The sequence below is a fragment of the Anabrus simplex genome, chromosome 1 (assembly GCF_040414725.1).
Source record: "Anabrus simplex isolate iqAnaSimp1 chromosome 1, ASM4041472v1, whole genome shotgun sequence".
NCBI classification, from domain to species: Eukaryota; Metazoa; Arthropoda; class Insecta; order Orthoptera; family Tettigoniidae; genus Anabrus; species Anabrus simplex.
In genome coordinates, this window is record NC_090265.1 from 1,320,234,785 (window position 1) to 1,320,249,941 (window position 15,157).

Consider the following 15,157-nt stretch of genomic DNA (forward strand, 5'->3'; position numbering starts at 1 on the left):
TTATGGTGTACTTTATATTCTATTATGAAAGAAACAAATGGATGAGGCATGTTTTTGCCCGTGAGTTATTAAAATAACTAGTTAACATTCTCTAGTTCATAAATATATTCGCAGGGAGCAAGCACAATGTCGGAAACAGCCATTGCTTTGTTGCCTTCCTTCATTTTCCTTGTGTTGCTCTGGTACATGTAAAGCGTAATTCGTTACTCCGTGAATAGTCGGCAGCTTTTCACTGTTGAAAATAAATCATCTATCTATTTGTACGTGTGTTCTAATATTCTTGTACTGTACAGCAGTTGTTACTAAAGATTTTGATGCTGTGGTGTGCAGCGATAAATCAAGGCATGACTTGTAGTGGTACGGAAATTCACAGTGATTTTTACCTGTGCCTGGTTTTGTTATTTAGCTTTTGTTTCTTAAGGGCATTTTATTTTTGACATATTTTGATATGTTCTTTAGCAGTTTTTCACAAGCGCATTTAATTGTTCCTTCTTTTATTTTGAAATAAAGTACTGAGAGATGTTGTTGAGCAGAGCCGTTCGATGTGGCAACACTGTTGTCATAAGAGCAATGCTGTTTTCTTAACATGGAATGACCTATAGCTGAAGTGCCCGTCGTTGACGGGGCAATTAATTAGCACGTGCACTATTATATTTTTTGTCCACTCCTCATGTTGTTCTGAGGCACATAAGTGGACATGTCTCTCCCTGTCAGCAGCTTGTCGTGACGTACTCGCTTCCTTGCTCTCCGTGGCACTTTACATTTTAATATTGTTTTGTATTATTGCTGATCTTGATTTTATCTCCTCCCTGTGGTATAAAAGAAAGTCAAATACCAGGTTTCGATATTGTAGGCCTTCATATTGGTACCATACCAAGTTTACTTTTGACTGCGATATTAGGACATCCAATGTAAAGGGAATCCTTCTTCCTCCTTCCACTACGTTCCTTCATGACTTTTTCTCATTTCTGTAGTCCTCTTTACAATAATTGTCCTTGCTGTAGCTAGCTGTAGTACCCGTCATTGACGGAACAATCATATAACATGTTAGTTATCTAACTCCCCAGCTACTTTTAGGACAGCCAATGTAAAGGGAATCCTTCTTCCTCCTTCCATTACGTTCCTTCGTGACTTTTTCTCATTTCTGTCGTCCTCTTTACAATTGACCTTGCTGTAGCTAGCTGTAGTACCCGTCATTGACGGAACAATCATATAACATGTTAGTTATCTAACTCCCCAGCTACTTTCCGCCAATGTTCATGCATACTCTTTCACTCGGGACGCAGCAGTAAACCCATATATCGGAGACGAATGGCGGCAGATAGGACAAAACACATCACAACAATGGTCAATGTAATATTATTGTTGACCAGTTTTATGAGCTTTCGATACTTAGTTTTCCTCTGACTCGGTTATATTAGTGCATATAATGTAAAGGGAGTCCTTCCTTATTTCAAGATTCCCTCTTGTCTTATTCTTCAAGCGATCATTCCTTTACGATGTTTTTCTCATTTTTTATCTTCTTCTTCTTAATCTATTTACCCTCCAGGGTCGGTTTCTCCCTCGGACTGAGCGAGGGATCCCACCTCTACCGCTTCAAGGGCAGTGTCCTGGAGCTTCAGACTCTGGGTCAGGGGATACAACTGGGGAGGATGACCAGTACCTCGCCCAGGCGTCCTCACCTGCTATGCTAAACAGGGGCCTTGCGGGGGGATGGGGATATTGGAAGGGATAGACAAGGAAGGGGGAAGGAAGCGGCCGTGGCCTTAAGTTAGGTACCATCCCGGCATTTGCCTGGAGGAGAAATGGGAAACCACGGAAAACCACTTCGAGGATGGCTGAGGTGGGAATCGAACCCACCTCTACTCAGTTGACCTCCCGAGGCTGAGTGGACCAAGTTCCAGTCCTCGTTCCACTTTTCAAATTTCGTGGCAGAGCCGGGAATCGAACCCGGGCCTCCGGGTGTGGCAGATAATCACACTAACCACTACACCACAGAGGCGGACCTCATTAATAAACACAATTTTCTTTATAGACATGGATCGATGACCACTCGGTTTTACACTTTAAGACTTACTAGCTGATGTACCCGTGCTTCGCTACGGGATTCTCAGAAAGACTGACTTTGTGGTTTTCCTAACTGAAATCAACATAGGTCATTACAAAAACGTAAGTATGAATATAGCGATTGAAAGCAATGCTATAATATAAAATACTCGATGAAATGGAAACCCGCACGTCTTATCACTTGTAATGAACAATGCTGCGGTTAGATTGCGGTGACTATCTAATAGTCCAAAGTTCCAGAGCTGGGATGACCAGGCCGCAGATTGCCATGAACACTCATCTGTCATTATTCCGCTAAATATGCACACTGTTCATTCGAATCAGTGCCTCAGAGTAGAGATTGAATAGCCCCAATGCTATGATAATCCAGTGTGTTACGTACCAGTAGTATCAGAAAATTTATAAACCAGGGGAATGGCATGCTAAAGAAGAAAGTTATCTCACTCCCCAGCTACTTCCCATCATTATTCAGGTAGGCTGTTACACTCTGTCCGACTGGGCGAGTTGACCGTGTGGTTAGCGGTGCGCAGCTGTGAGCTTGCATCCGAGAGATAGTGGATTCGAACCCCATTGTCGGCAGCGCTGAAGATGGTATTCCGTGGTTTCCCACTTTCACACCAGTAAAATGCTGGGCCTGTACCTTAATTAAGGCCTAAGGCACTCCTAGCCCTTTCCTATCCCATCGTCGCCGAAACCTATCTATGTCGGTGCGACGGAAATAAAATAATAAATACTCTGTACGCAGCAGTAATCCTATCTACCGGAGATGAGGGGCAACAGAAGGCACAAAGCACATCACGACAAACAATGGTCAATGTAATGTTATTGATGATCAATGTTATGAGCTTTCTATATTGTAGGCCTACACATTTAGTTTTCTTTCGACTCTGTGATTTGTAAAATATTTTATACCGTAAACTGCAGTTTCTTATTCTCCGACTTTACATACCGATTTTCATTAAATACTGTTTACCGATTTTCTCGTTACTCGGCGCTGATATGGACTTAGTAACAAAAATCCAAATTCATGAATATCTTGGTGATCATAGCCAGTACGGTAACAATGTATAAGACATGAATAATAGGAAATTTAATACTATATAACCTTAGTTATCTAGCATTCATCGACTACACTTCTAATAAGAAATATTTGAGAATTACATTTTAGGCCTTCCCCTAAACTACCATTTCACTCAGCGTGAATAAAATAATTTACAGCCTAGACTATAGCGACTTATTTCCTGACTTTGCATACCGATTTTCATCAAGATAGGACTACTAATAACAACAATATTTGGGAAGTTAAATTTTAGGCCTTCCCTAAACTACCATTTTTCTCAGCGTGAATACAATTATTGATAGCCTAGATTGTAGCAATTTATTCCCCAACTTTGCATACCCATTTTCTTTAAAATACGACCACTAATAACATAAATAGTTGAGAATTCAATTTTAGGCCTTCCCCTAAACTACCATTTCACTCAGCGTGAGTAAAATGATTTATAGCCTAGATTGTAGCGGCTCATCCCCCGACTTCACATACCGATTTTCATAAGACTACTAATAATATAAATAGTTGAGAATTCAATTTTAGGCCTTCCCCTAAACTACCATTTCACTCAGCGTGAGTAAAATGATTTATAGCCTAGATTGTAGAGGCTCATCCCCCGACTTCGCATAACGATTTTCATTAAATTCTCTTCAACCGTTTTCTCGTGATGCTTGTACAGACAGACAGACAGACAGACAGACAGATAGACAGACAGACAGACAGACAGATAGACAGACAGACAGACAGTCAGACAGACAGACAGACAGACAGACAGACAGACAGACAGACAGACAGACAGACAGACAGACAGACAGACAGACATACAATACGGAAAAGTAAAAAGTGCATTTTCTTGTTACTATGGACATGACCGATACAGAAATACCATTATTTTCAAATTCTGAGCAATGTACGGACAAAACTCTTATTTTATAAATATGGATAGATTACAAAAACCATCGCCAGTTAATATGATTGAGCAATTCTTTCATGTTAGCAATGCTCGGCGTTGATATGGACTTAGCAACAAAATAGAAATTCATGAATATCTCGGTAATCATAGCCGGTACGGTAAAAATATATATGACTGATAAATGATTTTATGATATTGATATACTATTTAAGCCTTCAGCATCACCTTGATCTCATGTTCATTTATTTTCTTGTGATCTTAATTTTATATCTGACTCGGATATCAGCTGGACTTTTGGTTTGTTTATGTTTCAAATATAGGTTAGCCATTATTGTTAATGCTTCCGCCAGCGTTGTTAGTCATCACGGGCGAGACGCTTTTGTTGACCATCAGTAATTTTAAAGATAAATAGAAGTCATATGGTGTACTTTGAAATGATCTAATGACCACCCTCGTTGCCATACTATTGTATTTTTTCAGAATTAATTCAAATAATTAATGTATTAATTAAAATTGCAACTTCCTTTCAAATGAAACTATTCCCTAATGTTGTCGTTTATAGAATACGAGTTCCTTCCTTAACATTGCTTAGATATAAGCCAAACCTTATTTCCAATAATAATGTTAAGAGTTATTTTAAGCTGTAACCAACGCCTATTAGAACCTCTCACGTCTACGAGTGGAATCTTTTGCAATCTCCGAGTAGTAAAGCTCTAGCACATCAAATAAATCTTCGAACCCCTTTGTAGGATTTCATATTGTATTTAGATTAGCAATATATGATCACAGTTAAAATGGTCGCCCAGTAGTGCGGCCAGAACCGGCAAGAATAGGCCAGAATAGGCATGATTTATGGTTTGGATACTATCGAGATGGCTTAGTTTGAGATAATATCGTATGGAAGGAAAATAAGCATGATGTATTGTATCCGACAGGGACATGAACCAAGGACTTGTTCTCAAGTGGACGCGCATTTCTTTGTCTGGGGGCGAGCTCGCGGGATCTCGAAGCTTGGAACGCCACGGGTGTGGCTAGAATGTACCTTTCCCCCAAGCAGAGCTAGGGAATCCCTGGATGGAAATTACGGAAAAGTTGTCCCCAGCACAAGTTGTTGGTGAGTGGGAGAGGTACACTTTTTAGCATCGTAATCTGGAAACCATCCTTAAAAAGCCATTATCATGTTCGTTTTCTACGTTAAAAGAAATAACGATCTTTATAATACTGCACTATACAACGATTCAAAAGAGCTGCTTGTGATTTGAGAATTTATTTATAGTGTCCTTTATGGTGATAATCTTCTGTTAAAAGAAGGAATAGATGTTTACATAACAGTGGAAATTTATAGATGCTATGTGTTAAATGTCTTGACACCCACTTAAAAGGGAGAACCCCCGGAGCGTGTCGAAAATTGGAGACAATTATTTATTCATTATAGGAGATTCTGCAATCAGATTTCCTCCAGGTGAGTCTTAATAACCATATTGTAAGATCACTGGTCACCTGATTATCGCACTATTGCGCCTCAAATACAGCGAAAATAGGGTGTATGGGAAATTTGAGAGGGGGAAACGTCTCAGCTAATATAAGGTTTGGGGAGCGTCATCTCTGGGCAGTCTGTGCTTTTGTCTCGTGAGAAACAGACGTGTGACCATCTCAAGTAACAGAGTCCTTTGTATTTCAAGTTTTATTTTAAAGAATAAGAGTTCATGTCTTAAACAATTGGTGTATGAGAAGAAGTGATATCGGAGATATATGAGAGTGCGCGTTCGGGTTATTGAGCCGTAATTCTGAGCACGGACTCGAACTGTTATTATTATTATTATTATTATTATTATTATTATTATTATTATTATTATTATTATTATCATCATCGTCACCCTCATCACTCAAAACAAAGGAGGGACGATTGGAACCCTTATAATAACAGTTATAGTGAGTAGAGACACAGGGATTGACACTAAGACGTCACTACTAAAATAAATGTGGGCGTTCAATTAATAACCCTGTATGTGCATTTTGATCCCGGGACCTTGGATAGAAAATCGGGCCGTAAAGTGCGCGTTTGAAGCAGACGTACGTGACGGCCCTGTGTGTGTTCTGTGTAGTAGACCAAGGAGATTCCAGTGCCAGGGATCATGGAGTTTCATCCTAGGAGTTCCAGTTCAGATCTGGTCATCAAAGCAGTCGACATGGAAGCTATGGGGCAGTGAATCATTACGATGGACGTCCCGTAGCTACACGAGGTGTCTAGACGAGGAGGATAAGTACACTTGTTTTGATAGCATGACTCGTAGTACAACGGAATATCCATTTAAAGTTCATTAATTTGTAAATAATAAATTGATAGGGTTTCTTTCTTTTAATATGTAAATGTGCTAATTAAGGGCACAGTGTTCAATTAGAAACAATTATGAGTGAGTTAGATTTTGTAACAACGGTAGATTTTATTTTATTTTATTGTTCATTTTTCATTTGGAAATTTTCTCGGGTTTGCTTTTTATATAGTTTGACTTAGAATCGAATGGTTAGTGCCAGTAGTGTCTACTGGAATGTTGTTCTTATATTAATTGGCACTCAACCAGTGGTATCATCATGCATGCGAGTAGTATTTTGATGTAGTTTAGTCATCAGATGGAAGGAGTGCCGGAGTGAGCCGTCGTGAGGTTCGAACCATGTCCACCCATGTAACTAAGCGAGAGACGGAGATTTTAAATTCGTTCATATATTAAATAAATGGCTGTGAGTTGAGAAGGTAGTAACGACATCCTAAGAACTTAGTAGAATCTTTGATCGAAGTATTTTTAATTGCCAATTATTTGGTAGTGAGTTTTGTTTCAATGTACAGGGATAAATATAACATAGGGAGACAGCAGAGACTGGAAGCCGGGACTATGAGTTGGAAAGATTGAACACCCGCTGTGAATTGGAATATGAGATTAAATGCCCCTGTAAACTAGTATATTAACGAGATAAGTATGAATTTATAAGCAACGATAATATGAAAGCCGTGAAGGCAGGTGAAGTTGTATGCGAGGGTGAAGTTCTGCCCCCGTATGAAGATGTATGTTGGTTGACCGATTGGAGCAGACATATGTTTATGTGACAGGGAAATGCCCACAAAGGGAACTCCTGTAGAAGGAAGAGAGAGCGATGATTCTTGTTGTGAGGTGAGCCAGGGTTTTAGGCAGCTGGGTCCCGTTTCCAAGACATGTGATTTACGAGTATGTGTTATGTGACTCTTTAAGAAGGTTATCCTTTCCTTTAAAGTACCTTGGTCAGAGATATACCCAATTAGCTAGTGTAATGCAGCCATTTTAGACTGATATGATAGGGTAGGGTTTTCAGTGCCCATCTGTGGAGTCCAGTGATAGCTTGTTCGAACCTCGCACCTTGGAGATCCGTGTTCATTTGTATCTATTGTATTATGTCTTGTTTTATTGTGGTGAGTGCATTTTATTTTGATTTGTAAACACAGGTTCCAATCCTGGGGTTGAGTGTGTGTATGCTGGGTTCGAATCCGAACTAGGGCATTTCGTGTTGAAATATTCCTGTGTGTTTAGTGCGTATTCTCTTAAATGGGTTTATTATTCTGTTTATCAAGTTGGATCTAGGATAGGCTTCACTCAGACTTGTGTGTAAGTTATGTAAATATTCCCCAGTGGTAAAGGGGATAGTTTGAGTGATTTATTTGTTTAATATTCCGTATATGCGAGGGCATGATCAAATAATATTTTTGTGGCACGTAGTCTCGTCCTTAAAGCAAATTGAAACAATCTTCAACATGTTAACTGCGAAACCTTCTATTATTCATGTAAATTCAATATGGTATATTTGCTTCATTTTTATCATCAGGAGTATGATAATAAACCCTTTGATTTTAATATTTAAAGTATTTTTCTCATTCAATTTTAGTTATATGATACCCGTATTCTCCAACCATTTGTGTCACTAAGTTATTTTATATATATTTACGATGCCCACTTGATTTTAACCCTGTTAACGACCCTGTAGATTTATCGCAGGGGACTTCTTGGGTAGGGGGTGGGTGCAGTATTTTTTTTTTTAGAATCACATATGAAAATTTTAAGACTTAATACGGGTAGACATAGGATAGGTGCGTTGGAGTTCAGACTCAATGCAAAAGCTAGGAAGGTTGAATATGGAAGGATGAACCAAAATTTTGGAACGGTTGATTTGTTTAATGGATGTTTAGGAATTTGAATATCCGTATGAGCTGTTCATAATTATTCCTGATTCATCCTTGTCATAAATTCAGCACGGATTCGAGGTCGCGACGGAGCCATATGCTTTGAGTTGAATTGAATTGTTAATCATATAAGTTCAATTGCCCATAGGCTTACCGACTAACTAAATTAAATATCATTACGTCGGTGAATGTTCATGCAGACTGACGAAGTTTAATATCGGTATTTCACTGATGGTTCATGCAGACCGAACGAATAAACTCCTAACATTCAATGTCCGACACAATGCACTTGTAACGGTTCAAATCTCGTTACAAGGTGATATCTGTATTTATTATTATTATTATTATTATTATTATTATTATTATTATTATTCACTTCAATTCTGCAATGTTTATCGCTTGCGTAATTGTAGTTAAATAGTGTATATGTATGTGTGTGAATATTAGTATTTAACTAAAGACTTGCTACATAATATCATATATGGATATGCTTCGTAATAAGTTTTGACATTGCAACGCACATGTTGCAATACTGCTAGAGTAACTGCCGAGTCATCGCTCCGTCATTGTGTGCATTTAGCGGTGAGCTCATTTTTGTTTGGAGATACCTAGGGTGCCCCAGGTGGTTTCACCATTGTATGTAAAATTTGGAGCCGGGTGGGAGTATATCATAGTTATTTCTGGAGATTGCGTAGGTGTGTCAACTAATGTCTATAAAGCTGGCTGTATATTGTAGCGTCAGTCATTAGTCATCGGGAGAGTGAGGCCACAGTTGGTCGGTCAGTCAAATGGATAGTGAACAGTGAGTGAGTCAACTGGAAGGAGAGACCTCAGCCGGTCGGTTAGTTGTGTCGAAGGAAAGACTTGCCATGAACTCAGATGAACGGAGAAACTTGCTACGAAGTCGTATGGATGGAGACACGTACCAAGGAGTGTTGTACTGAGATGATAGTAGTCAGTCATCTGGATGGGGAGGCAGCAGTCACATGGATACTTAGTCGACAGTTAAACAAAAAGGATAAACCACCAAATTAGACTTGACGCATCTACTGCAAACACCAACTCAAAGGAATACGTCGTAATTACACTCAAAGTGTTGAAGGTACAGTCAAGTGAACCAGTGGAACCTGTGAGGGATCCATTTCTTGTATAAATCGTAAATGTCCGTTCAAGAGGAATTCAAATTAATGCCTAGTTTATTTCAGTTGCAATGTCATACTTTTATATTCTCATCTGATTTATCGCAGCAGGTCTTGCTATTTTTCTAAACAATTTTAAAGAATATATTTTGTTCTATCAATTTAATTTATCGTTTTATTTCAACGGTAGAATTATATAACCTCAACTGTAATGGGGAAACCGAACAACAATCTCCTTTTCCTAGAACCTATATGGTATGTTGTCTAAAGTAAGCTTATTACCCCACACCCTAGAGATATTCAAGATTCTAATTCTATTATTGCTGCACTGAGTTGTAGCTGGCGCCCATCAAATCACGTATGTGTGAGTAATCAGGTAAGAGCTAAGTGTGAATACAACGTCCGACGATTGTGTATTTTATTTAATGAAGATTAATTTTCATATTTTTCATTTTAATTCAGATTTATATATTTTAAAGTAAGTAAGCGAGTCAGGAACAACTACGCACTGTCTAAACGAGATGCAGACGCAACATACTAATTGGGTAGATGGCCTTCTAAGTAAATAATTTGAGAGTCACATATAGGTATGACATTATGAGGAACAGACGAATATTTCTGTATTCAGTGAGCTAAACTATTATATTTACTGGGATACGAAAAATTATATTATTGCAATTTGAAACACTTAGGTATTATTGTCAACAGATTCACCACATGGGGAGTGTTTATTCTGTGATACTAAGTCATGTCAAATGTAACATTATTCTCTTGAAGCACGTGGTTCAGTATGTTGTGTACTATCCCAGACAATATATCCCTCCGTTCATTTATTTTTTTGCAAATAAGTTATTTTTTTCTTCATTTTTTTCTTCGTAAAGAATGGCTAAGGAGCGCGAGTGTACTTACTGTGAGTGTGGCGAGGCATTGAGGGGTATGAGGGAGGAGTTGGAAAGTTTGATGGAGATAATTAGGATTCTCACAGAAGACAGGAAGGAAGATAGGACTCCCTCAAACAATGTACAGGTTGCAGTAGGTGTACAAGAGGGAGGGGAAGGAAAGGGAGGAGTTGTAGAAGACAGGTGGTCTAATGTTCTAAGGGGAAGGATATTGCAGGCTAAGGGCTCTATTCAGGATCACAATTCAGGACAGGTGTCTGTGCGAAATCGGTACGAGTCACTCCAGGTAGAACAACAGAGGGAAGATGAGGGACAGGGAACTGTTGCTGAGATGTGTGGAAGTAGGAGGAAGGGAAAAGGTAGGAAAGGAAAATGTAGAGTAGAGGATAGGAAAAGACAGGTGGAACAGGGTCATGTGAAGGAGAAAAGGGAGGAGGAAGTAGTTTCTGCAGCTATCAGGAAAGATAGGGCTGACCAGGAGGGGAGGGGATCAAATGAGGTGGGGAGGGTTGAGGCTCTGGTCATGGGGGATTCCATCGTTAGACACGTGGGGAAAGTGTGTGGAGGAAAGGGTACCAGGGTAGAGTGATATCCAGGAATTAGGTTGAGGCAGATGTTGAGGAAAGTAGAAGAGAGGGAGGAGGGGAAGGAGAAGGTGGTAGTGTTTCACGTTGGTACCAATAACGTAAGGCAAGCTGATATAAGTACCAACATAGTTGGAGATGTGTGGGATCTGGTAAATGCAGCACGGGTGAAGTTTAAGAAAGCGGAGATTGTTATTAGTGGAATACTGTGTAGAAGGGATACTGACTGGAGGGTGATTGGGGATTTAAATGAGACTATGGAATGGGTATGTGGGAAACTGGGAGTGAAATTTCTAGATCCTAATGGGTGGGTAGGAGATAGGGATCTGCGCTCAGATGGCCTTCATTTAAACCGCAGTGGTACGTATAAGTTAGGAAATTCGTTTGGAAGGGTAATAGGGAGGTACATTCAGGGAAACGGGATGGCCTAGGGAGCGGTGATAAGGGAACAGGGAACTGGAAATCAAGTAGGGATGACATAAAATTGTTAGTGTTGAACTATAGAAGTATTGTAAGGAAAGGAATAGAATTAAGTAATTTAATAGATATATATTTACCAGATATTGTAATAGGAGTTGAATCATGGCTGAGAAATGATATAATGGATGCAGAAATTTTCTCACGGCACTGGAGTGTGTATCGTAGAGATAGGATAGGAAAGGTGGGAGGGGGAGTGTTCATTCTGGTGAAAGAAGAATTTGTAAGCTACGAAAAAGTTAAAGATGAGACACATGACATTCTAGGTGTAAGGCTCATTTCTAAAGATAATAGGCAACTTGATATATTTGGAGTGTACAGATCGGGAAAGGGTAGCACTGACGCGGATTCAGAATTATTTGATAGGATAGTCAGCTATGTGGGAAACGACATGGAAAGAAATGTGATTGTAGCGGGAGATCTGAATTTGCCAGATGTCAATTGGGAAGGAAATACGAACGACAGGAAGCATGACCAACAAATGGCAAATAAGTTAATATGGGAAGGACAGCTGATTCAGAAAGTGATGGAACCAACCAGAGGGAAAAATATCCTGGATGTCGTGCTGATAAAACCAGATGAGCTCTATAGGGAAACTGAAGTAATAGATGGTATTAGTGATCATGAAGCTGTTTTTGTGGTAGTTAAAAATAAATGTGATAGAAAGGAAGGTCTTAAAAGTAGGACTGTTAGGCAGTACCATATGGCTGATAAAGCAGGCATGAGGCAGTTTCTAAAAAGTAACTATGATCGGTGGAAAACGGTAAATAAAAATGTAAACAGACTCTGGGATGGGTTTAAAGAAATTGTTGAGGAATGCGAAAACAGGTTTGTACCATTAAGGGTGGTAAGGAATGGTAAAGACCCACCTTATTATAATAGAGAAATAAAGAGACTAAGAAGGAGGTGCAGACTGGAAAGAAATATAGTTAGAACTGGCTGTGAAAGTAAGGAGAAATTGAAGTAACTTACTAGAAAATTGAATCTAGCAAAGAAGGCAGCTAAGGATAACATGATGGCAAACATAATTGGCAGTCATACAAATTTTAGTGAAAAATGGAAGGGTATGTATAGGTATTTTAAGGCAGAAATACAATCCAAGAAGGACATTCCAGGAATAATTAATGAACAAGGGGAGTGTGTATGTGAGGATCTTCAAAAGGCAGAAGTATTCAGTCAGCAGTATGTAAAGATTGTTGGTTACAAGGATAATGTCGAGATAGAGGAGGAGACTAAGGCCAAAATAAGTAATAAAATTTACATATGATAACAATGACATTTACAACAAGATACACAAGTTGAAAACTAGAAAAGCGGCTGGAATTGATCAGATTTCTGGGGATATACTAAAGACAATGGGTTGGGATATAGTACCATATCTGAAGTACTTATTTGATTATTGTTTGGTCGGAGGAGCTATACCAGATGAATGGAGAGTTGCTATAGTAGCCCCTGTGTATAAAGGAAAGGGTGATAGGCATAAAGCTGAACATTACAGGCCAGTAAGTTTGACATGCATTGTATGTAAGCTTTGGGAAGGCATTCTTTCTGATTATATGAGACATGTTTGTGAAATTAATAACTGGTTCGATAGAAGGCATTTCGGTTTTAGGAAAGGTTATTCCACTGAAGCTCAACTTGTAGGATTCCAGCAAGATATAGCAGATATCTTGGATTCTGGAGGTCAAATGGACTGTATTGCGATAGACCTGTCTAAAGCATTTGATAGGGTGGATCATGGGAGACTACTGGGAAAAATGAGTGCAATTGGACTAGACAAAAGAGTGACTGAATGGGTTGCTATATTTCTAGAAAATAGATCTCAGAGAATAAGGGTAGGTGAAGCTTTATCTGACCCTGTAATAATTAAGAGGGGAATTCCTCAAGGCAGTATTATCGGACCTTTATGTTTTCTTATATATATAAATGATATGAGTAAAGGAGTGGAATCGGAGGTAAGGCTTTTTGCGGATGATGTTATTCTCTATAGAGTGATAAATAAGTTACAAGATTGTGAGCAACTGCAACGTGACCTCGAAAATGTTGTGAGATGGACAGCAGGAAATGGTATGTTGATAAACGGGGTTAAAAGTCAGGTTGTGAGTTTCGCAAATAGGAAAAGTCCTCTCAGTTTTAATTACTGCGTTGATGGGGGTGAAAGTTCCTTTTGGGGATCATTGTAAGTAAGTATCTAGGTGTTAATATAAGGAAAGATCTTCATTGGGGTAATCACATAAATGGGATTGTAAATAAAGGGTACAGATCTCTGCACATGGTTATGAGGGTGTTTAGGGGTTGTAGTAAGGATGTAAAGGAGAGTGCATATAAGTCTCTGGTAAGACCCCAACTAGAGTATGGTTCCAGTGTATGGGACCCTCGCCAGGATGACCTGATTCAAGAACTGGAATAAATCCAAAGAAAAGCAGCTCGATTTGTTGTGGGTGATTTCCGACAAAAGAGTAGCGTTACAAAAATCTTGCAATGTTTGGGTTGGGAAGAATTGAGAGAAAGAAGAAGAGCTGCTCGACTAAGTGGTATGTTCCGAGCTGTCAGCGGAGAGATGGCGTGGAATGACATTAGTAGACGAATAAGTTTGAATGGCGTTTATAAAAGTAGGAAAGATCACAATATGAAGATAAAGTTGGAATTCAAGAGAACAAACTGGGGCAAATATTCATTTATAGGAAGGGGAGTTAGGGATTGGAATAACTTACCAAGGGAGTTGTTCAATAAATTTCCAGTTCCTTTGAAATCATTTAGGAAAAGGCTAGGAAAGCAACAGATAGGGAATCTGCCACCTGGGCGACTGCCCTAAATGCAGATCTGTATTGATTGATTGATTGATTGATTGATTGATTGATTGATTGATTGATTGATTGATTGATTGATTGATTGATTGATTGAAGGCGTTGGATTTATGAGACGCAGGCTGATATGATTGGTTGTGTGTATAGACGCGAGGTCTTCGATGATGATGATGATGATAATAACAGTAACAATAATAATACCGGTATTAAAACTGTTGATATTCAACTTTTCTATGCCAGTTTTAGCACTATAAACTCAATTACGGTACTCACCGTTTGTCCGGGAACAACCCCATAATATACAGTATGTTCGTGTTGTATCAACATCAGTTCAGTGTTGTGTATTCCTTTTTTGATCCCTTGTTTCCTTTTCCTTCAGAACATTCTTATGAATTTAGTTTTTCTCTGTGTGTTCAAACTTTACAGTGTTAAATATTGTATTACTCACCTCTGTAACGAAGTACAATATGATGCGCTTCATGAGAAGCCATAGTTGAGTGATTAGATCCAGGATCATAGTGTCATTCGTTGGCTACGCTGGGTGATCCAAAGGGTTTTCCCCGCCTCCAGGAAAATGGTTAGATGAATAGGTCAATTCAACTCCTGGACCGCCTGTCCCTTTCCTAGGGCAAAATGATTACAGTTATATACACTAAAATAACACAGACTGACAGACACATCCAAAGACCACAACGTAGTCGATATTATTCTAGTAAAGTTGTTCATGAAACAAGTTGAATATCGCAATAAACCAAGTAAAATTAATTGGTCTATTGCGAATTACGCACGATTTCTTTTCTGAGTTTGTATAAAAGCAAAATTGAAGCCACGAATCAATAGACAATATATACAGTATACCCATTTCTGGGTTGTATATTATAAAACACTCATGTCCTTTAAAAATGTGTTGTAACCTTCTCTCTCCATGAATACTTTAGTTTTTGACATTTATTTTACACTGTATTCAGGTTCCCACAATCTTATCAGTTTACCAAGGTAGTGTAAAAGTTGGC

General features: G+C 38.9%; 1 protein-coding gene across 2 annotated transcripts in view; it reads right to left on the reverse strand.

Annotated features, from left to right (window-relative positions):
• LOC136858303 (fatty-acid amide hydrolase 2) overlaps positions 1-15,157 on the reverse strand; it is a 228,006-nt gene that overhangs the window by 178,590 nt on the left and 34,259 nt on the right. For both annotated transcript variants that reach the window (XM_067137742.2, XM_068225486.1), the window contains exon 2: positions 14,593-14,767. In XM_067137742.2, the coding sequence (XP_066993843.2) occupies positions 14,593-14,661 (69 nt within the window). In that variant the 5' untranslated portion in view covers positions 14,662-14,767. The remainder of the gene's footprint in view (positions 1-14,592; positions 14,768-15,157) is intronic.